At 31.8% G+C, this 25,419-nt stretch overlaps 2 protein-coding genes across 2 annotated transcripts in view; both read left to right on the top strand.

Moving 5' to 3' along the window:
* The first annotated feature begins 1,918 nt into the window (after nucleotides 1-1,918).
* LOC134710712 (uncharacterized) lies at nucleotides 1,919-17,997 on the top strand. Its single transcript, XM_063571104.1, has 11 exons — nucleotides 1,919-2,060; nucleotides 8,923-8,970; nucleotides 9,599-9,714; nucleotides 10,538-10,719; nucleotides 11,251-11,278; nucleotides 11,954-12,092; nucleotides 13,183-13,197; nucleotides 14,611-14,673; nucleotides 16,114-16,200; nucleotides 17,558-17,815; nucleotides 17,897-17,997. The coding sequence occupies exons 1-11, from the start codon at nucleotides 2,024-2,026 to the stop codon at nucleotides 17,995-17,997; spliced, it is 1,074 nt and encodes a 357-aa protein (XP_063427174.1). The 5' UTR covers nucleotides 1,919-2,023.
* Nucleotides 17,998-22,348: 4,351 nt separating this feature from the next.
* Nucleotides 22,349-25,419, top strand: part of LOC134710711 (dermokine-like) — a 29,194-nt gene continuing 26,123 nt past the window's right edge. Inside the window, exon 1 of the mRNA XM_063571103.1 lies at nucleotides 22,349-22,778. Within this exon, the coding sequence (XP_063427173.1) occupies nucleotides 22,742-22,778 (37 nt within the window). The 5' untranslated portion in view covers nucleotides 22,349-22,741. The remainder of the gene's footprint in view (nucleotides 22,779-25,419) is intronic.

Genomic DNA, 25,419 nt, shown 5'->3' with positions numbered 1-25,419 from the left:
GATTATTTGGTTATCTTGTTTAAAAAAGTTAATATCTATGTCATTATATTGGACACAGCCTATGATTCATTGGACACCCCTAGGGTGGGCCTCATCTGTATCAATTTGTGTACATTAAAGATGCCATTTCTAGCTTTTACTCAACGGTTAAGAGGGGGAAATCTATTTTTGCCATTTGATAAGGGACTAAGTCACTTTCCGTTTTGAATTTTTCTCGGAGTTCATTATTTTTGTGATTTAAATTTTACTTTTTTTATGGTGTTGGAAGCTGCCTTGATGCCCTCAACTGTATTTATGCAAACAATACTGTCTTCACAAGCCCAGTAGTCAGCACTTCTGTGTTAACATGACTGAATTATAATTGATATGGTCACAATGCCGATAAATTAGCTGTTTACAATACTTTAAATTTTTGAAAACTAAGGCTTTTCTACCTCAGGAATAGATAACCTAAATTAGCTGTATTTGGCAAAACTTTTAGAAATTTTCGATCTTCAATGCTTTTCAACTTCATACTTTTTCAGCCTCTTCAACATATTTTTGATTAGAGTGTCACTGATGTGTCTTTTGTAGATGAAACGCGCGTTTGGTGCATATACTAAATTTTAATTAAGGTATCTGTAATGAGTTTATTTCCAGTTGGTTCTTTTGACAAAGAAATAATTCTTATATGGACCTTTGCTGTATATAACAGTGTCTACAGTGCCTTCGTCACGTATTGTTCTTCACTGAATTTGTCACTATATTTGCACTTTCAAAATTATCAAATGCTTTAGGTTTGATTTTCCTCTTAGCGGACTCAACAATTGATCATGTAGAACGAAATTCAAATAAGATTAGTTTAGTCAACTAACTACTCATCAAACTATTGTCAAATGGTGCTGCATCTCTATGTCTCCACAAAACACAGGTACTTGTGTCCATCCCGTTAAAGGCGGTTTACTGGGATTTTTTTTTTTTTATTAAATATAAAATCTATTTAGCAAATAAAATTTTAAATGTTTTCAACACACTAATGAAAATTACAAGATCGAAATATGGTGGTCCATGAAATTTCATTATGCATTCATGAGGTTACATTATATCTACGATTGTACGGATGAAATTTGTTCACTAATAATAATAAAAAGTATATTTTTGTGAAGTTTTATGAGGATATCAAGTCCTTAAAGAGGTATGGGTGTCTTTCGCCATCTTGGATTGAAAAAACAGAGAATCTGATGTCCATATTTTTAATTAACTTAGCAAAATTTGATGCAGGAATGCAGATAACTAAATGTGAATTTATTTTTATAAAAAAAAATTCAAGATTACAACTTTTAACTATTGATTTATTTACAAGTCTAGATTATTTTTTGCTTGATTTTTAATGTCTTTGAATTGGCATTTTGAGGAGAGGTAACTCTGGAATCGTTATCTACATGGATTTTTTTTGAATTTGTATTTTGGCCGGAAAAACGTAAGGTTGACCCTATATTTTCTTTTGATATTCTCAAAGCATTTTCTAGAAGCTATAATATCTACTTATATTTTATTTTACAATTCTATCCTTTAGTTTAGCTTCTAATCACATAATGATGTTATTTTCCCTGTATAATCCATACAAAAGGTGTCATTTTGTTACAACCTGTTACAGGTAGGAAAAAGACATTTACACACATTTTACTAGTACCACCCCATTGTGTCAGATGCCTTAAGGAAACCATAATACTTTCCTATTTGCTGCTGACACTGGATGAGTCAAAGACATGCTTAACTTCTTCTTCTTCTTCTTCTTTTAAATTCTATCATTTTTAATTAAGAGTCTCATACCACCTTTTAAAATATTCATAAATTGGCACTAAATTCACCCTGTATAATGAGCAACAGGACTGATCTACGATCTACCTGTCTTTAATTTTGCAATATTGAATGGGAACCAGTCGTGACAATATATTTCCGGTTAAAGTTGTTTACATTGCCAACTCTTTTCGCTTGATTTGACGTATGGATATTTCGTAAATACCGATATCCTGGACGGAAAATGGCTTGTTGTGGGCCAGAAGCGATTCGAATTAAAAGTAAGTCGTACACTTTGTAAATAAACTATTTTGAACTCCAACCTTAGTTTTGGATCTGAACACCTATATTGGCTAATAAGATCTAATCAATATTTATATAGACATAGATATAGTTAAATTAGCCGTATGATTTCTGATAAATGTACCATGTGTACTATATTTAAATTTCCACCTGGATGATTATGGATGAAATATTTAAAGTCGTAAAAAGACAACCAACCCCTTCTTGTAACGTACATCAATTATTTTATTAGCACGAATACTTCTCTAATGATTTAAAACAATTATATTGAAACGTTGGGTACCACCTGGGACTATTTCAGTACTAACGGGACTGGAAATAGCCAGTATAATAGTCCCAGGTACTACCATCACAAATCGTCTATAACTAGCTGTAAATCCACTGTTTCGTCAGAAATGAAAAAAAAATATAATATTAGACAGTTTTAATGAAATAATTTTAGTCAACAGTTACTTTCATAATTTCGAATGAGCTTACATTGTATATATATGATGTTTTCCATCAGCGTTTTCCTTCGTGTTATCAGGGATCACCAGAGACATAGTATATATGTATATATACTCCCATACATGATGTACATTGTATCTGTTCTTATATTCAATTTGCAGACATACAGCCAAATTGATCAGTATTTTTTTTTTTATTTAAATTGCTAGTGTATATCACTTTTGTATGTTATAGAGAATAAATATATATATAATCATCATTTGAATTTTATGGACTTTTTCATCTACATGTGTAATCATGAAAATTATACCAAAATCATAAGTAAATTAGTTTACCCTGTCCCAAAACCCTAAAAGGCACGCACAACTACTAACCTATATTATAGTAAACTAATATTTGACACACTTGATGGGTTTTTGATAAGGTTCTCGGCAATCATCATCGTAACTTTTTTTTGTTCAGTTACATGTAATTATATAATATTATTATATAGTTACATGTAACTGAACAAACAAAAAAAAACGAATTTTAAACACACACAAAAATGTAATTCTCAGTGAAGTAAATTTTTCTGTCATTGTGAGAATATGCAAGATACATGTTCAATGTAAGAAATGGTACATTTAGCCAAAAATGAAATCTCTTGCCTAACCCTTTAGGATTTTTTTTTATTGAAGTCAAAAGTCACTGACACTGATTAAATATTGCTAACTTCTGTGAGTTTTCGTCTACAAATACATGTAGTTTCCATGTTCTGAGCCAAAGCCGTGATTTATTTATTTCCTTAATACTGTATTATAAGTTATAACCAGACTAATTTCTGTGTCATTTTGTCTATTGTGGAGAGTTGTCTCATTGGGAACCACACAACATCTTCTTTTCATATTTGCTGGTTATCAAACGAATATTCGAGTCAGTATAAAGTTTAATAATTTATTAAACGATCCAACAAGAAAATAAACGTTCTTACAACATGATTATGGTATTTATGGTTATAGTTCCTTTCCAAAACTGTGCATGAGTTATTTTTCCTGAAGAATTTCTTGGAAAGAAACTATATATAACCATTAAAACAGGAATCAATACTGTAAGATCGCTTATCATGTTTTGTATACTTTTTATAAGTATACAAAACATGATAATAAAGAAATACGTGTTACCATGGATTAAGCAATTATTGTCCATTGTTGAGTGATTTCGAGATAATCTGCTAAAAACTGTCTTTGATACGTAGATACAAAGTCCATTTTCGAATAAGTATAGAAACAGACATTTTAAACAAAAAGCTAATTACGGTGGGAACATTTGAGCCATAGATGACAAATAAAAGATATAATGATTATATTCCGAAAGATGATAATTGACATTCATAAATGTATCACATTTTGACCCACATGTGATTGATAATTTATTTTAGACATCAATAACTGTCAAACCTTCATGGAATTGAATGAAAACCCGACAACAGCTTTTCTATAACCGAAAGACAGTATTCAAAGCGAAATCTTGAAAACATGTTTTCTACCTAATTTCCCCGATGTTATTAATAAAGAGTTTTTGCGGTTAATATTAAAGATACACAGTTATGTGGAGCAGGCTCTGCTTACCCTTCCGGAGCACCTGAGATCACCCCCAGTTTTTTTGTGGGGTTCGTGTTGCTTGTTATTTAGTTGTACATGTATATGTTGTGTCATGTCTACTTTTGTTTGTCTGCTTGTCTTTATCATTCAATTTTAGCCATGGCGTTGTCAGCTTATTTTCGATTTATGAGTTTGGCTGTTTCTCTGGTATCTTTCGTCCCTCTTTAAGGTTAAAGTTTTTCAGTTATCAAATTTTCATGGACTTTTACATAAATTAATCAGATACGTTTTTATGATCAAAAGACAGAATCCAGTACTTTCGGTCATAAAACTTTTCTTCTATCAAAGGATCTGTATTTTGCTGCTTGCTTTTTACCGTCAACATAACACTTTACACTGAAAGGATTAATCGCATGCAGGCGAGACATATAATTCCGCGGAACCTTTTTGAGTAATTACTGATGGTTTCAAAGTTGTGCTGTTTCGCTACTTTTCAAGGTTATGGATGGGTTGAGCGCTCACAAGGACGTTGTATCAGTTTAAGATATGCTATTTATTTTCTCTTGATTTTTCCCCTTCACATTTTCGTATACTGGGATCTTACATTGCGTGTTATATAACAGTTAGTGTTTCGCTCATTGTTAAAGTTGTTCGATGACCTGTAATTAATGATTCAGTTGTCCTATGGTTTTTGATGTTAGTTGTAACATTTTTAATCGTATCAAAATTCCTGATTTGTATACAGATAAAGCACATATGAAATAATTATGGACAACATGAACGCTATTCACTTATCTTTCCCGAGGAAAACAGATGTAGACAATGATTTTGAATAATTTTCTAATATCCATTTTTCTCAGAGCCTCTATGGTTCTCACTTAGGCGAGTCCTCATTAAAAACTCTCCAGACTCACTATTTTTAAAACTGGTGAGTCCAGGGATGCATCAAGATGGTTAATTTTGTATAAACTGAAAACATATATCATCATTTTATAGTCAAAGTTTTCTGAAGTTAGTGTCATTTCATTGCTCTTTAAGGTCATGGTGAATAACATATTGGTCTCATGCAAGTAACCGTTGATTTCTTAATTGTTTCTTTAACAAAGTTAATTTACTTATTTAACATAACATTGAGGCCATTATACAAAAATCAAATACATACTAACAAATAACAAAAAGGTATATAGATATAATGTAGCGTATATAAATATTGAATAACCAATTGATATTCGATATGAAAATAAATTACATGTATGTGTATTTAATTTTAGATATATTCATTAAAGTAAGAATTTAAATTGTTTGAACACGTGAACTTTAAAAATCTAAATATACCAATTTGGCAATTTTTTCCAGATCATAAGACAAAAACATTTAAATGTTCTTTAAAAAAACCAACAGAATTCAGTCTACTCTTAGTACATGAAGACGCCCTGATCGGTTGTTGACTTTAGCTAATATTATATAAATGTAGATAAGCAGATGATATACCATTCGTAAATTTAAAATTAAATACAGCTAGACAAAAATGAAAAGACACATTTAGAATTAATCGTGCTTAATTATTTTTTTTGAACTGAAGAATCATCTCCATCGACTATCCGTTATGCATAGTTTGTTGTAACTTAAATGCCCAATAATGTACACCAGTAATTCTAAAAAAAAAGAAAAAAAGAGTCATATAAATGGTGAAGAAATGTATTAGCTCTCTTAAAAGGTATATTCTGCTTAAAACAATGAAGGTTAACTCAGAAAGTATCTGGAACGCACCAAATTTGTAAATTTGCTTATGGATGGAGTTTGTAAATGTAGTGGTTATGTCGCTCCAACAATATATAGGTTCTGCAAGGTAGTCCGCCGTCATAATTGGAAGGCCGATGTTTTGAATAGACACTGAGGGCACTAAAAGTGGGAGTTAAAACTGTATCAATTTCCTCATTTGTTTTGTAACTTTGATACCTTTGTCCAAATAAGGCATGAAGCTATGAAACAGTGTATCTCTAATTGATTACATACTTTTCATTTCAACTTCGTATTTTCGTAAAGTTTTCTTAGAATTATTAACGAATTGAACGATATTGATATCTGAATGTTAGAGAGTTATGCTTTTATTTGATTCGTATACTATTCCCATTGGAATAACATACAATTATATTTATCAGATATGTTTTATATTGATTGGAAGATTAACTCTTTTGAAAAGAATGTTAACTACGTCATATACTTTCTATCTAACCCATACCAACAGCGTGAATTCAATGCATCGTTGGTGATATATTGTTAAGCCTGGTGTGAAAACATGAAAAGACTGCGACAAGCTTGAAAAAGAGGGAGAAAATACTTCAGTGAAAATACAAGATTTAGATGTTGCTTACTTTACTTCATCCATTACCAAACCCAGATGCATAATTCATTGTCGTTTAATACTCATTGCAAAACATTGCTTCATTTGGTCGCGAAAAGCACTAAATGTTGTTCGATAAGGCTATAGTGTGATAGAATAAAATGTATGAATAGAGATTCCTTCGGAACATCAACCCTACAGTACAATAACGTAAGAGATTATAGATCAACATACCGTCATCTAACAACTATTAGCAACAGCCTTCGTACGCACACATAGTGACACGACAATTAATGATATCAGCGTTATGATTTCGGATAGACGTATTGAGGTGCTATTTATTTTGTGATCAGTAGTTGGTTTTTCTCTTTTACGTTGATGAGCAACAAGAGATGACAAAAGAACGCACATTTAGAACTATTTTCAGAGGCTTTCACTATAAGCATTAGGAAACATACTGCTACATCTAATTACATAAGATGCAACAGAGGTTTATCAATATACAGAACACGCACATCCGTTTTGAGCATATACACGAAGAGAAACAAGAATATGTGTCCATAAAACACCATGATCAGCTCTCTATATATTTCTATTTATTCAGCGTATCGTAAAATTTGGATAAAATTGCGAATTCTCAATATAATTTTGAGTAGTTCACATCATGATAAACACGTGTACTATAAAGTTTAAATTTGAAGTGAACACATCTTTACTGTAATACCTTTCCCGAAAACTATAACCTGTATGAGATGGTACTGATTTCACCATATAACTTTCCGTTTTACACATACCAGAAAACATATATTGCATCTTACTATCGTATATAGGCAACATTTAAACTTGGTTTAATTGTTAAGTCCAAACGAAGGGAAATTTAATTCATCGACAGCGTAAACGTCTCCTACTATATCTTTGTGAAGGAATTATTCACTTTCCAGTAGAAAAAAACATAAGCCAAAGTAATAACACATTGATTGCATGACTGTTGATAGCTGTACGTTCAGTGACAATTAACGATTTCATGCATACAGTGTACCACGGACAAGAAAAACATTTGGAATAATAATCTGAAATAATAAGATTCATGATTTTATACATACCACGGACAAGAAAAAACATTTGGAATAATAATCTGAAATAATAAGATTCATGATTTTATACATACCACGGACAAGAAAAAACATTTGGAATAATAATCTGAAATAAAATTAACTGTACAAAATTTATTGCACCTGGTGCGCATTTCGACCATAAATTTACAGTAACACAGTGCTGCTCGAGGCCAAAAGAGGGAATAACCCATAACCTTGTACAAACAATGAAGAACCAATGAAATTAGAAAGAACAAACGAAATCAAACAGAACGAAAAATACAAACAGCCAACCGGACAAAGAAGCAGAGCTATAAAAGAAAGATAAACATTCCTTCATTTCAAATGATTTCCAAAAGCCTACATTTGTACCTGGAATCACACGTTTTCAATAGATCCATGTTTTGAAGGAAAGTAGTTATCAAAGGTACCAGGGTTTCAATTAAATACACCAGCCGCGAGTTTCGTCTACATACGACTTATCAGCGACGCTCAGATCAAACTAGTCATAAAGCCAAACACGTATAAAGTTGAAGAGCATTGAGGACCCAAAATTCCAAAAAGTTGTGTCAAATACGACTGAGGAAATCTTTTCGAAGTATCAATTTCTAGTCTCAAAAAATGGTAATTTAAATTGTGCTGCAGCTACCATTCCGCCTCAAACTAGTAAAACGTCAATTTGAAATAAGTTCAAGAAAATGACAGTGAAAAAATGCAAGTCCTCCCGCTTGTCATATATATGCTGGTATGAAATAAACCTTGAGAAATTGTAATAAAGAAAATGTATAGAAAAAAAATATTAGCACGACAGTTTTACATAAAGGTTTCTTTCTTGGTAGGGGGATATTTGTACAAGGAAATTGCGCATTACTCAGTTTTAGGACATTTTGAATTAAGATGCCAAGCATGCATAAAATTCTTATTGAAAATAGTGGAATGATTTGACAGTAACTCTTGTAAAAATGAAAAGTAGCACAATGCAACCCAATGGTTTATCGTTGTCCATTCGTTTGATGTGTTTGAGGTTTTGATTTGCCGTTTGATTTGGGACATTTCAGTATTTTTATGATTTTACTTTTTGTTTTAATCACATTTTCTCTTCGCATTTTCATTGCTAAATGAATAGTCGCAGTTATTATTTATCGAGTATCTCTGGGTTTAGCTTGAATTTCAATGTTGAGGATGATAAACGAACATAATAAAAGTCTAGCACGGATTACATTTTTTGTTGCCAAAGCTGTGGTAGGAAAAGTAAAGAAGATACAATGAACAGGTATTTTTTTTAAAATTACATCTAATGACGGTGAAAAAATTGACCAAAAATATGTCTATGATGTTAAGAAAACATGTACATTGAACTTTGGCTTTTTTGTAGAGCCAACTGCACCTGTAGTAAAGACAGGCTATCTGAAGATTTATGAAAGTACGTATGAAAAATAGTCAAAAAAAGTTTGACAGAAATAAGGATAATAGTATCATGAAAGAAAATAGCACTTTTTGACAGGTTAAGGATATTAATTTCATAGCTGAGAGTAATGGATATAACAGCAAATAGTGCAATGAAGCCACTCTTTTTGATGCGACAATCTTATCAAACTCGCTATAACTAAATCAACGAGAGAAAAAAAAAATAGTTTGTTGCGATTTTCCATTTATATGTGGTTAAGATATCTTATTAATGGCACATCGTGTAGTAAATTGAAAAAAAAAACTATTACATAACGTATTTTGTGAATATTCCGTTCTAACATTAACATTTAATGTAAAGAAACCAAACATACATAAATATTGAAGCTTCTTGCAATTATATATAATACTATTTACTATTTTCAAGATAAGATAATGTCTACGAAGTCAGGAATATGATACTGTTTTCCATTCGTTTGATGTGTTTGATTTTGCTATTTGATAAAGACTTTCCGTTTTGAATTTTCTTTGGATTTCGGTATTTTTGTTTTTTTCCCATTAACATCACATAAATAGAGCTTTTGTCTGTAGTTTATTTGTAATATGAAGGTTTATAATAAATATCAATATACATTTGTTCACAGAGGGATTCTTCAGCAAAGGCTGGAAATCTCGATATTTTGTACTGTATCAAGACAGCAGTCTAATATGGTTCCCCGACCACAGCAGCTACCAGCACAGTGGTGGTGTCAAACTAAAGGTGACTTTTTTATATATTAAATTTAAATATCGTCATTTGATTGAGAAAAAATCATTTAAGATCTCTGGCTTATATTTTTGTTCGCCAGACTCGCGTTTTATCTACAAGAGACTCATCGTTGCATGAACCTCTAATAAAACAGACGCCACAGGGCCAATTAAAGTACGAAGTTGAAGAGCTATGAGGAACCAAATTTCTGAACGTTTTTGCCAAAAACAGCGTAGCTTATTCATTCCTGAGGTAGGAAATCCTTAAGATTGTATGAATGAACTTACATTTGGAAGGCATAACTTTAACCCTTATTATAAAGGAAAATATTTTCCCTCTACTCATTAAGACCTTTCGTTTTATATGTTACCAGAAAAAAGACCCACACATACAGAGACGTTTTACCATATTACCACAACACATATAAACCTATGATATGACATACACATCTCTAAGGTGTGCTGTGATGTTTTACTGATTATATAACAAAAAAATAGTTATTGATGTAACTTGAGATGCTTATAAGGTATACCTTATTCATCAACTTCAGGTTTACATTAGGCATTCGACAATCAAAACAGAATCTTCGTTTTACTGTCGAAAACACATATATTGAAAAAGCAGGCGACCAAATTATTGCTTTCAATTTATCTTCAAAAATACATAAATATATATAATAATTCATTGATCCCTGAGTGTTTATAAAATCTCCCTGTCAAGATTAAGCTAGCCAGAATATTGTTTTCCTGTTTCTTTTCTATTTTGATGGTATGGAAACACGATTTACATCCCTCTTTGATTACTTTTAAACTTAAATGCCAGTTGTTGATTTCAGATGGTAGCAAATTATATGGCAGTCGGACCAATGTGCCTTCATATAACAGGGAGACCAGATCTTCCCAAAGGCAGATTGGCAACACATATGATGGGTATACCTAATATTTTCAAGAAAGGAACAAAGAAACAAAATATTGTAATGAACTGGATATTGTTTGATGGCGGAGACGAGGAAATGAAGTGAGTTTAATTTCAGATCAATATGTATAATTTATCCTGAAAACCTGAGGACCGCCAATTATATCAGAAACATGTCCGCACTCAAATCTGTATCAAATGTGCTCTGCATTGTTTATTATTACCTAAAATATGCTCTTTATTTGCCTTGAGTAAACACTTTGAAAAGAATCTGTAAAAAGTAATGGAAAGGAAATTGTTTTTTGTTTGTTCTTCATTTGATCATTTCAAGATATCACACAAAATGTTTACACTAATATTTATATACATATATGAAAATGACTTGGAAAATTTACTCTTAACCAAGCGTGTATAGTTATCAAAGGTACCAGGATTATAATTTAGTACGACAGACGCGCGTTTCGTCTAAATAAGACTCATCAGTGACGCTCATATCAGAATATTTATAAAGTACAAGGTTGAAGAGCATTGAGGATCCAAAATTCCAAAAAGTTGTGCCAAATACGGCTGTATAGATCTGGTATTATTATTTTACTCTTTTATATATTTTATTTTATATATTACATTTTACAGGGCTTGGCTAGATGCTATACAACCAACAGTAAGTAAAAGACAATAACATTAACAGTAAATATTATTTTCTGACCAGCTGTGTAGTTCGGTAATATGTGTATCTACAATGTCGATCACAGCCGTAATATATATTATTTGAAAAATAAAAAACCTAAAACAAGAGCTGTTAAAAACAAAAAAAGGAAAAAAGCAAACCAAACCCGGACAAGGAATCAGAGCTTTTTATGAGAGGGATACATTCCTTGATTTTATATGATTTCGAAAATTTCAATGAATCAATGTGTGTACTAGTATTCCCATGTCAGTACTCGGTGCTAATTATTGAACTGGTGTTACCCTCGGCGACTTGCGTCCCCCTTAGGTATCGACCCAGTGGTAGTAAACATTAACGGTACCAATTTACTGCGCATTTCGACAATTAAAATCGCTTGAGGTTTAGTTCAATGAAAATTTCAAATTTATAGATGTAGCATTAGTTTAGACACTTGTATCATCTTTGTTATGTTTCTGTAAGACAAGTGATTGCCCACTTGTATATTTTAAAATATTCATCGAGACATATATAAGAGGACAGAATTTTGTTTTCCTTTCTGTATGATAAATATGCAAAACAGTAATGACATTTTATCAATGGAAGTTGTTTTTTTATAAACTGAAATTTTCTCCGGATTTTCATTGATTAAAGTGGTCTATTTTATTTAAGCTACCTCCACCTCCTCCCAGACCAGAACGACCGCCTCATTCTCACTATGCAAAGCAGAATGGTCATCCCCAACAGAATGGTCAACCACAACAAAATGGACAACCACCGCCATATGGATTCAATCCTAATGTTGTGCATCGTAAGTGTGTAGAAAGAAAATGCAAATCTTAAAGCCAAGAAAGAGTAATATTTCAATGTCATAATGTTTTTGCATAGAACTTCAAGTGACTACAAAACAATGATGATGAACTGTTAAACTTAACATATCTATTGCCGTCTTAGTGAATAAAATCATGATGTAAGTCACGATAGCAGACAGAAATAAATGTATTCATTGAATCCTTATTTCAAGTTCGATAGGATATTTGCTTTTAAACATAATCCCCAAACTCTGAATTATTTAGAGAGATTTTATCAACTATATAGTGGTACGTGAAGTTAAATGATACTACAAGATGTTTTATTCTGCATTAGAAGTGTCTATATAAAGAAAGCTCTCTACGAATAAAGGAACAAGTCAGTACGAAGAGTAGCACACTTGGTTCCCATGGGAATGCCAAGTATTGTTGAGAAACCAGTCTTCATACCTAACAAATATGTTGCCGATCAAGAAATCAATTATCTTGATATTGTTTCAGAGTTTTGTTTGTTTGAATATGACCAAAGAGTCAACAACAATATTAACTTGCATAACAACCATTCAAAGAAGTGTTCTCCAAACTTCATTTTGGGTGTTTTTCTCTTAGAATATACAGTAGTAACAGAAAGTAAAAACAAACAAAAAATAAAGTCGGTGATCCTATGATTATTCTCATTAGTGAAACGAAACTTTATCTTACAGCAATGTTTCACATTATTTTGAAAATCTATGAATTGTTCATTGAGAAAATGAAAATGGGTTTTCGTCGATTTCACTTGTTTTCTAATCGGACTGACATCTACCTATTTCAAGACTATTCATATAAATATATATCACGAAAAAATGATATTCGTGGTTTTTTTTATAAGAGTAAAAGTGTGACAGCATACATTTTTGGATGGAAAAAAGAATCCAACTCACTCGGGGAAAAGTGACATTTGATGGACCAAGCTGTTATATCATGAGCATATTTTGATCAAAAGACCAATACATTAAAATTCAGAACAAAACATGCTAGGTCATGCATAATTTATAAACTTTGATATATGTGCTACTTTGCATAAACTGATTTACTTTTTGTCTTTTGCAGCTGCTAACAATGCTGGTAAGTCTGGTATCTTTAATAAGTTTTAAAAAATCACTGTCTTCTATTCAAATTATTAGATACTATATTAGATGCTGGGTTGGACTGTTTGCAAAACGAATGTTACTTACACTTAATAAATATTTTGAAATATAAGCAAACTCCAATGACAATGTATTGCTCACCTGGTATTTTTGCATAACAATCTGACAATAATACAATGCAACAAGAATAAAGACAACTGTGTGGTGATAATCTTATCTGGCTGATATTAATTTATGGACCGAGTATTGTCAATCCGTAACTGTGTTTAAGAAAATGCTAAAATATTTGAAACACAAATGTTCAGTGGACCGTGAAAATGCGGTGAAATCTCTTATTTGGCATTAAAATAAGAAAGATCATATCATAGGGAACATGTTTACTAAGTTTCAAGTTGATTGGACCTCAACTTCATCAAAAACTACCTCGCCCAAAAACTTTAACCTGAAGTGGGACAAACGGACGGACGAACAGACGATCGAACGAACAGACGGACGGACGGACGCACAGACCAGAAAACATAATGCCCATAAATGGGGCATAGAAAAGTTCGTAATTGTCATTTAGACACTTCAGCTGCTGGAAAACGTTTTTACATTATCATTCGTATTATCTGCTGATTTGTAGATCTATAATGCTCACAATGTTTTCTGCTTAAAGATTAAGTATATCTATCATAGCTTTCAATATACCTGGTATTATGTCAAAGCATTTGTCGAAAATGACTGAATAAGAACAGTTATTTAAAATTGAGAATGGAAATGGGGAATGTGTCAAAGAGACAACAACCTGACCATAGAACAAATAACAGCAGAAGGTCACTAACAGGTCTTCAATGCAGCAAGAAATTCCCGCACCCGGAGGCGTCCTTCAGCCGGACTCCAAACACATATATATATATATACTAGTTCAGTAATAATGAACGCCATACTAAACTCCAAATTGTACACAAGAAACTTAATTTAAAAAAAATACAAGACTAACAAAGGAGAGAGGCTCCTGACTTGGGACAGGCGTAAAATGCGGCGGGGTTAAACATGTTTATGAGATCTCAACCCTCCCCCTATACCTCTAGCCAATGTACAAAGTAAACGCATAACAATACGCACATTAAAATTCAGTTCAAAAGAAGTCCGAGTCTGATGTCAGAAGATGTAACAAAGGAAAATAAACAAAATGACAAAAATACATAAATAACAACGGACTACTATCAGTTACATTCTTTCTCTATCTTCTATACTTTTCAAAAAACATAAACATGCAAGTGTGGATAAAAATTATCATTAATATAAATTTCCATTCCATGCAATGCTTTAATTGTAAATTGAATCCCGTTATAAATTATAAATTATTTTAAGATATTCATTGCTATGATACTGACTTCATTTTTAGCTTACCCACCAACAAATAATGGATATCCACCTAACCAGCAACCTAACCAGCAAAGACAGAACGGTAAGTAAAATAAACAAAAGCTATAATGCAGAAAAACAAATTTAAATATATAAACTATTGGTTGATGGGGTATGTTTCAACTATTGAATGATTGAAGTCCAGTTAAATAAGTTTACTTTAAGTAATACATTGGGGATACAGTCGGAGATCTGGGATCCTTGTCTAATTTCAGCTTTTTGTTAAGTGAACCTGGTTCTCAGAAATATAATTAAAACAAAATACTTGAAAAGTGTTTTATTCTGCATTTAGATTGCAACTATTTGATTAATCAAAAACTTGTTATGAAAAGTAAAATAACAAAATATACCGAACTCCGAGGATAATTCAAAAGAGAAAGTATGCAATCAAATGGCAAAATCAAATCTCAACCACATCCAATTAAAGATAACAAATGTCACATTCCTGACTTAGTACAGACATTTTCTTATGTCGAAAATGGTTGATTAAACCTGATTTAATAGCTAGCTAAACCTCTCACTTGGATGACAGTCACCCTTCCAAAAGTGTATGTACGTCATCATGATTAGGATGACCGTTATAGAGAATAAATGTGTCACATATGACCATGGAAATCCTTCTGATATAACCAGAATCTTGATCTCTTTTTCTGAACATATAAACGAGAAGAAGATCTCCCCGGCTTTTGCGTAGATTCTTGTTGTTCCATTTTTAATTTTCTGTGCCGCTCTTTATTGACTGTTTATCTCTTCGGCATTTTTCTTATTGTTCAAAGACAATGATTGAATTTTAATGGTCCTTTTGATATCTTTTCACCTCATTTATGTATAGAGTGATATTTTTTTGTTCATTTGCTGGACATGAAGTAACTATATGATAAGTCGAGATGATGTTTATATAAATATAAAAAATTACCAAATTATTAAATTAAAGTGGCAGTACTAAATTGATTCAAGTGAAATGCTGTCAAATGTTTTTAATATTCAAAAGATCCCCAAATATTAAGTACACCACGTTCAAAATGACGCTTAAATAATATAATTTAAGGAATGACTATAATACTCTTTTCTGTTTATGAAGAAATAACAACAAAATTGTGATGCACACTAAAGAACCCGTATAGCTTGTTATTTAAAAGAGTGATACACATTTTTTAGTTTTTTTTCGAATAAACAGAAAAAATATTACATCGTTCCTTACAATTATTTCAAAAATCCACTTGAAGGAGTAAATCATAAAAAACGTTGATGATCACAATGCCAGATGACTAAATTATGTCTATGAGCTGATAGACAAAACACTTTCAGCCAATCAGAAGACTTTTTACATCTCAAAGAATAATAAATTCATTTATTTATTGATATATAACGGCCAAAGAGCTGATAGAATATTTTTCTAGCCAATCAGAAGACTTGTGACATCAAAAATAAATTTATATAAGACTAATGAATTCAATTATTTCTTGATATATTACCAAATAAGGTCACGGAGGTGGTCATACAACTGTTGTAGTACAGAATGGTGGAGGAGGAGGAGGGGGACATCGTGACAATAATGACTTTGCAACTGGTAAGTTCAAGAGAAGCAGGAACTGGTTTTGGTGAATAATCAATTGTAGAGCTTTAACAATATTCATTAAGAATCGATATTTGACATGATTGTTTCTATATACCTAGGATTTTTTTTCTGTCAATGGTTGGGATATGGACATCTCTTTTAAGTTTACAAAATCCATACAATCAAAAATAAATAATATTATAATCCTGGTACTTTTGATAACTATTTCTGCTTTTTGGACTAAATTATAATGATTTTACCTGGAATGTCATTGCCATGGGCCTCAAACGCTATAAATGTATGAACAGATCATTATATGTTATAAGCAAAAAGGGCCTTGCAAATACAAAAACTGTTTCTACAAAAAGGATGCGTTACACGAAAGAGTTAGAATAAGTTAGATTTATAATAAAAAACTATTAGATTGATGTTATATTATAGGGTTATTGCATGAATATTGGGGAATATTGTCCCGAGTAGAATTTTATATTGCACGAGCTTGCGAGTGCAATATTTGTTCTACGAGGGACAATATTTCACAATATTCATGCAATAACCCTTTTATTGTATAGCAATATAATATTTGAAAGTAAAAATTGGTTTAAACTAATATTTTGTCGCTGATGACGTCATGAATTTTGAAGATTTATTGCACTAGTGCAATATTGGAATTTATTGCACGCTAACTTTTGGTTACTTTCTGTGGGAAATATTATATTGCTATACAATAATATGTATTATTTCAAGCTAATTGTGAATTTGTATTTATACTTTATAAGTAGCTCAAAATTGATCTTGCAGATGAAAATGTAACAAGCAATGGTAGAAATAAAGAAATATCTTTGTGGTGCATAGAACACTGTTTTTTTATACTCTTTAATTTTTTTTCAAACCAAACATTATCGACTATATATGACTGGTCGACAATGTTTTGTATGCAGATTGGTTTTGTGACATATGTGTCCGTCTGTCTGTCTGAAATTATGTCATATGGCCTCATTATAATAGTAGTTAGTCGGTTAGATGTGTTAAAGACGGAGTATGTTTATTCCTTAGGAAATAACATGCTATGTCAGCCATATCTTGTATCTTTTTCGGAATACATTTTTTTATACTTTGAAATAAACGTTTTGATAACATAATACACATTCATTGTGATTATAATTGTGACAAAAGTTCTGATTTAAACATTGAAGATATTGAAAGGTTTCCTTATAAAAAATAAATCGTGAAATATTATAGGAACATAGTTATTCATTTACACACACTTCTATTTTAATCGTCGTATGTGTCATTAATATGTTGTTAAACAAAGGAATCATTGAAACACGTTTGATAAAACTAGTTTTAATTTCACATTATATTTCAGGAATGCTTTTAGGAGGTGCACTAGGCTATGGTCTCGGTGGATACGGTCCAGGCTATGGATGGGGATATGGTTGGGGCTGGGGACCGCACCCGTATGGTGGATACTGGGGAAGTCATGGTAGTTTTGGAAGTCATGGAGGTGACATGAACATAGAGAATAATTACTATGACTGTGATCACGACAATGAAGATTACGGATATGATGACAATGATGTCGGGGATTTTGAAGCCGGAGATAATGGGGATGGTGGAGACTTTGGTGATGGTGGGGGTTATGGAGGTGATGATGGGGGCTACGGAGGTGATGGTGGGGATTACGGAGGTGATGGGGGCTATGGAGGTGATGGAGGTGATGGGGGCGGTTGCGGGGGTGGGGATGGTGGCGGCGGTGGTGATGGTGGTGGATGTGGAGGAGGATGCGGCGGAGGGTGTGGTGGATAATAGATGTCGCCTCTGTATTGCAAAACATTTGAAGGATTTTTTTTGTATACTTTATATAAGATATTATCGTAATTGCAAAACAAAGTACTTTATACGTAAATGTATTAAGATCAAATGTAGTATGACACACATTTATTGATTTTTCGTGTTTTAGTCTTTTGCATGTCTTTCAACCAACAAAAGGCAGCAGGTCTGCCTAATTTAAGAAACTTTGTGCCATTTTGTAATGAATCAATGACAGAGATAAGTCTTTGTGGTTATCTTGGGCATAAATTTGAAAAACACAGGTCATGTATCCACAAAGATGAGCTTTTCGTTTTTATGTATTATTCTATTGTGATATAAATGGAAACAGACTTTTTGAACTCAGGTTTTTTTATTCGACCGCAAAAATTTATTTTGCGTCGTATAATGGTATCATGTCGTCTGTGTCTGCGTCGTCGTCCGAAGACACATTTCGTTTTTTTCAATAACTTTTGTTTAAGTGAATGGATCTCTATAATTTTAAAAATAGTTTTTTTTTCTGGTCAATGGACAATTATGACAATTTAAAAGCAGTGTAAGGAAGGTAATTCAAAAACATTTAACATACAATGTTGGGTATGTTCTGATTTACCTACCTTACACTTCTTGTAAATTATGTATAAAGAAATGTCAGGTTTTGGACTAATTGCAAAAAAAAAGAGGGTAGCAGTTTTCAATTTTTTTCCCAACATTTTTTAAAAGTTTGAAGAAGAAATCTTTAATTGCACAATATCGGCAATAGATTTGTAAGATCTTGACATTTTTTGTATCAGAAACTCATATTATGTCAATAATTTGACCACAATCCAAATTCAGAGCTGTATCAAGCTTGAATGTTGTGTCCATACTTGCCCCAACTGTTCAGGGTTCGACCTCTGCGGTCGTTTAAAGCTGCGCCCTGCGGAGCACCTGGTTATAAGTCGCAATAAGCTTAAAAGTAAACTTTCTATTTAGTTTGACATTACGAATATCAACTTTAGGATTGTCTCATTACCGCTTTTTGTCTATGAGACAAACATAATTTAGACAATTTTAATTTTAATATGCACCATATTATTTTTCATAAATGTACGGTTTAACTGACATATAATTTTACTGCAAATATTTTCATTGGTATTTCAATGTTAACATTCTAGAAAGTATCAATTGTTTCTTCTATTTCATTTGGGGAAAATATTTGTCATTTTAGATGTGATATACGTAGTCATTAATAACAGTTGTGATATAAGTAATGAAGTCCGTCCTTAATTTAGTTACATTTATATTTGATATGAAATACCCCTTTTCATTGATGTAGAATAGTATTTATAGTTTTATGACGTTTTTGTGGTACATATACTGACCAGAGTGAAATATGTCATAGATGTTATTTAAGCTGTTTTGCTTAAGTAAGTACTTGTGTTTAGATGTATATAGGGTTTTTTATCTCATTTTGGTTGTGTTTATTTAAATTCAATTTTTGCTGTTTTGTTTTGTTTTAAAAAAAATATTCTTGCATTTATAACTATTTTTATGCATTCTGTCTATGATATGATGAGAATAATACTCTATAAATTTCTTGCATACGAAAAGCTTTTCTTGATTTATCTTTTACCAAGAATGCTCATATTATCTTAATACATAAGTTTTCAAACATTTGCATCAATACTATTTTCTGTGGCATACAAAGTGTAATTAGTTGAGCGATTGTACTGAAAAAATGTACAAACTTATCTTTATTGCATGTAGAAAACATACAGATCATGCATGAAGATATATGTCAAGAATTTCTATTTGCTTCATAGATATAAGAAGATGTGGTATGAGAGCCAATGAGACAACTCTCCATCCAAGTCACAATTTGTAAAAGTAAACAATAATGGTCAAAGTACGGTCTTCAACACGGAGCTTTGGCTCACCCCGAACAGCAAGCTATAAAGGGCCACAAAAATGACTAGTGTAAAACCATTCAAATGGGAAAACCAACGGTCTACACTACATAAAAAACGAGAAACGAGAAAACTTATGAACCACATCCACAAACGACAACTACTGAACATCAGATTCCTGACTTAGGACAGGTGCAAACAAATGCAGCAGGTTTAAACGTTTTAAAAGGTACCTACCTTCACCCTTATTTGAAACAATCGTGTAACATCACAACATAGAAATAAAACAACAATAACCTTGAACAAAAAGCCGCTAAATACAAAAATATACACAGGTAAATGAAAATAATTTTGTTGTAAGGTGTACCGTTAAAATGGAGAAAGGAATTATTTTTTTACAAAATAGATAATTTTATTGTTCATAGTACGAAGAAGTGAAAATTTATAGTCTTACCAAACACTTAGTAAAACTGGTATATAGACGAGATATAACCCTGAATAATTAAGTAAACATTAAATAACAAAAAAGCATAACAAATAGTATCAACAGGTCAAATTTACAAGAAAGTACGATTTGAGAGTCCTCGCAGTTACTGACAGCTAGTTAAAAGCAATTAATTATAAAAAAAAATCATGCATCAGAGACTAAGGGATTTAGTATTTTAACGTCATGGACAGTCAAAGAAGACATGACTTGTGTATTGCCTGAAATGAAAGTATCGAAAGCCAAATTTACTAATCAAATCTTTGTATCTATGAAAGAATTTAGTAAAAGTTTTAAGCAATTTATGGTAACAAAATCACTGACTTAATAATTTACCAGTGATGCATTGATTACGTTCGATAGAATCTATGACATCAGTACACACACGGACATAACGAACACGTTCAAGTTTTTGCAGTTCACAAGAAAATGTTTATAAAATTGAGAATGGAAATGGGGAATGTGTTAAAGAGACAACAACCCGACCAAATAAAAAAACAACAGCCGAAGGTCACCAACAGGTCTTCGATGTAGCGAGAAATTCCCGCACCCGGAGGCGTCCTTCAGCTGTCCCCTAAACAAATATATACTAGTTCAGTGATAATGAACGCCATACTATTTTCCAAATTGTACACAAGAAACTAAAATTAAAATAATATAAGACTAACAAAGGCCAGATGCTCCTGACTTGGGACAGGCGCAAAAATGCGGCGGGGTTAAACATGTTTGTGAGATCTCAACCCTCCCCCTATACCTCTAACCAATGTAGAAAAGTAAACGCATAACAATACGCGCATTAAAATTCAGTTCAAGAGAAGTCCGAGTCTGATGTCAGAAGATGTAACCAAAGAAAATAAACAAAATGACCATTATACATAAATAACAACAGACTACTAGCAGTTATCTGACATGCCAGCTCCAGACTTCAATTAAACTGACTGAAAGATTATGATTTCATCATATGAACATCAGGCACAATCCTTCCCGTTAGGGGTTTAGTATCATACCATCATAACATATATGAGAAGAACATAACCTGTGTCATGCCATCAACTGTTTTTAGAATAAATGTGTTTAGTTCCGACGCAAAGACCTTATCAGTGACTCAATATTAACGCCAAAATATGCAATCTTTAATGACTTGACAACAGTATCGTAATTATATCCCTTCTTAATAAGTCTATTCAAAGGTTTTGTAAGTTTCTGAGGTGAATACTGACACCTTTGTGCTTTATAAAGAATATTTCCATAAAAAATTAGATATCAAGATCGAGGAAATGGCAGTGGTCATTGTTAGTATTAGCTTTATTTAAAGTAAGTTCAGCAGGATAAATTTCATTAATATACATACTGAAGTCGTCATTATTGGGAGCCAAAATATCATCCAAATATCTAAAAGTATTATTAAATTTGTTTATCAGATGTTGTTTTGATGGGTCTTTGCTTATTTTTGTCATAAATTGTAACTCATAACAATACAAAAAGAGGTCCGCAATAAGTGGTGCACAGTTAGTCCCCATTGGAATTCCGATAATCTGACGATATACGGAATCCCCAAAGCGAACAAAAATGTTATCTAGTAAAAATTCAAGGGCATATATAGTATCAAAGCATGTCCAATTAACATAGTTTTTTTGTTTATTGCTACTAAAAAATGACATAAAAGAGTTTGAACATATATATTCACATTCTGATTTTTTGAATGCCCATTTAATTAGGTGTGTGAATTTTTTCTTAATGAGAATGTGAAGCAATGTGGTATACAGGGTTGAAAAATCAAAACTTTGAACAGATTCAAAATCACCAATATAAGCATGCAATTTATCAAGTACTTCCAACGAGTTCTTGACACTCCAAAAGTAATTTATTCCACTATTTTCGAAGGCCTTATTTGAACAATTTATTATAGTCTTCTGTTTCTTCCATACATAGTTTGCACTGTGCAGATGTTGTTGAATCAAAGAGGTTGTTTATACTTTGAGTTTTATACGTTCCAGTAAGTATTATGGATTTAATTATGCCTTTAGCAACATCTCTCTTGTTGTCTCTGACACTGCTCCAACACTTATTAGGACTTCGGAAATTCCATTTGCTTATTTCCATATGATTTGATGACGATTTTGTTTCAGCTATCTCAGACCATTTTGTTTTCCATGTTGAATCTATCATATCATGGGTCAATCTTTTCCAGTTTTTGTTTGGATTTAAGACTATCTCATGCGGAGAGGGCAATCCATATGACTTGAGAATATGATCCACTTTGAACCAGTCGGGACTTTTTATTTCCGGTTAAATTTGTTTACATTGCCAACTCTTCGCTTGATTTGACGTATGGCTATTTTGTAAATACCGATATCCTGGACAGCAAATGGCTTGTTGCGGCCCAAATGCGATACGAATTAAAAGTAAGTCGTAAATTTTGTTAAAAAACTATTTCGATCACCAATCTAGGTTATGGAATTAAACACAATAGATGTGTTCAGATCTTAATCAGATATTATATTTCCAAATGGATGATTACCAATACGAGCGTAATATGTAATATTTTGGGTCGGAAATAGCCAACAAATCCTTTCTTGTCAAGTAGATCAATTATTTAATAAGCAAGAAAACTTTCTTCATGATTTAACTATTATATGAAAAAAAAAAATAGACAATTGTCATGAAATGATTTTAGTCAACATTATTTCGAGTAAGCTCATATATAGGACGTTATCCTTTGTGTTATCAGAGACACATGATACAAAGTAACAATACAATTGTAATAGATATGTCTCTGTTGTTATATACATTAGATTTGCAAACGGACGGTCAAATTGATCTTGGATTTTTACTTTAATTTTTATGTATCAGTGATAGTGGATAAATATGTATCCATGCATTTGAATTTAATGGACGTTTTCATATATAATCATGATAATTGTACCAACATTTTAAGAAATTAGTTTACCCTGTTCCACACCCTTACAGCCAATAAAATATAGTAGACTAATATTTGACACACTAGATAGGTTTGACGATGTTCTAGGTAATCATCTGCGTAACTTTGTTCAGTTACATGTAATAATAAAAAATTAAAATACAAAAAACTTTTTTTCAGTGAAGTTAAATGCAATATCTTGACTAAGACTATGATTTTTTTTGTTATTGAAATAAAAAGTCACCGACACTGATATTTTTTTCTAACTGCTTTGGGTTTTTGTCGAGCCTTCGACTTAAGTCGAAAAAGCGAGACTAAGCGATCCTACATTCCGTCGTCGTCGTCGTCGTCGGCGGCGTCCACAAATATTCACTCTGTGGTTAAAGTTTTTGAAATTTGAATAACTTTCTCAAACGATCCTGGATTTCTACCAAACTTGGACAGAAGCTTGTTTTTGATCAAAAGATAGTATCCAGAAGTAAATTTTGTAAAAATAAAATTCCATTTGTTCCGTATTTTACTTTTAAATAGACTTAGTTTTTCTGCCGGGAAATATTACATTCACTCTGTGGTTAAAGTTTTTAAAATTTTAATAACTTTAACTATCCTGGGTTGGTACCAAACTTGGACAGAAGATTGTTTATGATCAAAAGATAGTATGCAGAAGTAAATTTTGTAAAAAAAATAAATCCATTTTTCTGTATTTTACTTTTAAATGGACTTAGATTTTCTGCCAGGAAACAATACATTCACTCTGTGGTTAAACTTTTTTAAATTTAAATAACTTTCTTATACTATTTTGGATTTGTACCAAACTTGGACAGAAGCTTGTTTATGATCAAAAGCTAGTATCTAGAAGGAAATTTTGTAAAAAAATAAATCTATTTTTTTGTATTTTACTTTTAAAGTGACTTAGGTTTGCTGCGAAACAACACATTCACTCTGTGGTTTAACTTTTTAAAATTTTAATAACTTTCTTATACTATTTTGGATTTGTACCAAACTTGGAAAGAAGCTTGTTTATGATCCAAAGCTAGTATCTAGAAGGAAATTTTGTTTTCTTCTAGTTAACATTACATTCAGTGTGCAGTTAAATTTTTTAAACATTTATTACATAAACTATCCTGGATTTTTGTCGAGCCTTCGACAGAAACGTCCAGAAGTAAATTTTGTTAAAAGATAACTATTTTTTCTGTATTTTATTTTTAAATGGACTTAGATTTTCTTTCAGTTAACATTACATACAGTCTGCAGTTAAAGTTTTCAAAACATTTACCAGATTCATTAACTATTCTAAATTTTTACCAAACTTGGACAGAAGCTTCTTACAATCATAAGATAGTATCAAGAGGAATATTTTTATTCATTTTTTTCCTCATTTTTGTTGAGCCTGCGATTTACAGCAAAAGTAGGCGAGACACTGGGTTCCGCGGAACCCTTACAAATTTTTACCAAATTTGGACAGAAGCTTCTTACAATCAAAAGATAGTATCAACAGGAATATTTTATTGATTTGTTTCCTCATTTTTGTTGAACTTGCGATAAACAGAAAGAGTAGGCGAGACACTGGGTTCCGCGGAACCCTTACAAATTTTTATCTAATTTCCCGGTTATGAGCCAAAGTTGTATATTATTTACTGAATACTGTATCATACTATGACTATTTGCTGGTTATCAAATAAAGATTCAAGTCGGTATAAAGTTTAACAATTTAATTAACAATCCAACAAGAATATAAACGATCTTACAATATTGAGTCCGGTTTTTACGGTTTGAATCTTTCCAAAACTGAACATGAATTATTTTTAAGAATAAATGTATTTAATAAACATAATAATAAAGGAATACCTAGGCCTGTAACCATGGATTAAGCAATTATTGTCCATTGTTAAGATAATCTACTAAACATTGTTTGATACGTAGATATGAAGTCCCTATTCGAATAAATAGAAACATATATTTTAATTCAAAAGATATTTATGTGGGAAAATTTGAGCTAAAGAGGACGATTAAAACATAAAATTACTAAAGTCCGAAATATTAAAGTCCCAATATATATAATTGACATGTTTTTCGTTCGGTCATAATACCAAGAAAAACGTTCTAATAAACTATTTTCTTTAACT

Source organism: Mytilus trossulus, chromosome 3, assembly GCF_036588685.1.
Source record: "Mytilus trossulus isolate FHL-02 chromosome 3, PNRI_Mtr1.1.1.hap1, whole genome shotgun sequence".
NCBI classification, from domain to species: Eukaryota; Metazoa; Mollusca; class Bivalvia; order Mytilida; family Mytilidae; genus Mytilus; species Mytilus trossulus.
The sequence above is the reverse complement of the archived record's forward strand: the minus strand, read 5'-3'. Positions and strand labels throughout refer to the sequence as shown.

What these genes read in the sequence shown, in the direction of transcription:
- LOC134710712 (XM_063571104.1), top strand. Translation starts at nt 2,024, where the DNA reads ATGGCTTGTTGTGGGCCAGAAGCGATTCGAATTAAAA. An exon ending in CAATAATGACTTTGCAACTG is followed by an intron (nt 16,201 to 17,557) that starts GTAAGTTCAAGA and finishes ATTATATTTCAG; the next exon opens with GAATGCTTTTAGGAGGTGCA. An exon ending in TGGGGATGGTGGAGACTTTG is followed by an intron (nt 17,816 to 17,896) that starts GTGATGGTGGGG and finishes GGGGCTATGGAG; the next exon opens with GTGATGGAGGTGATGGGGGC.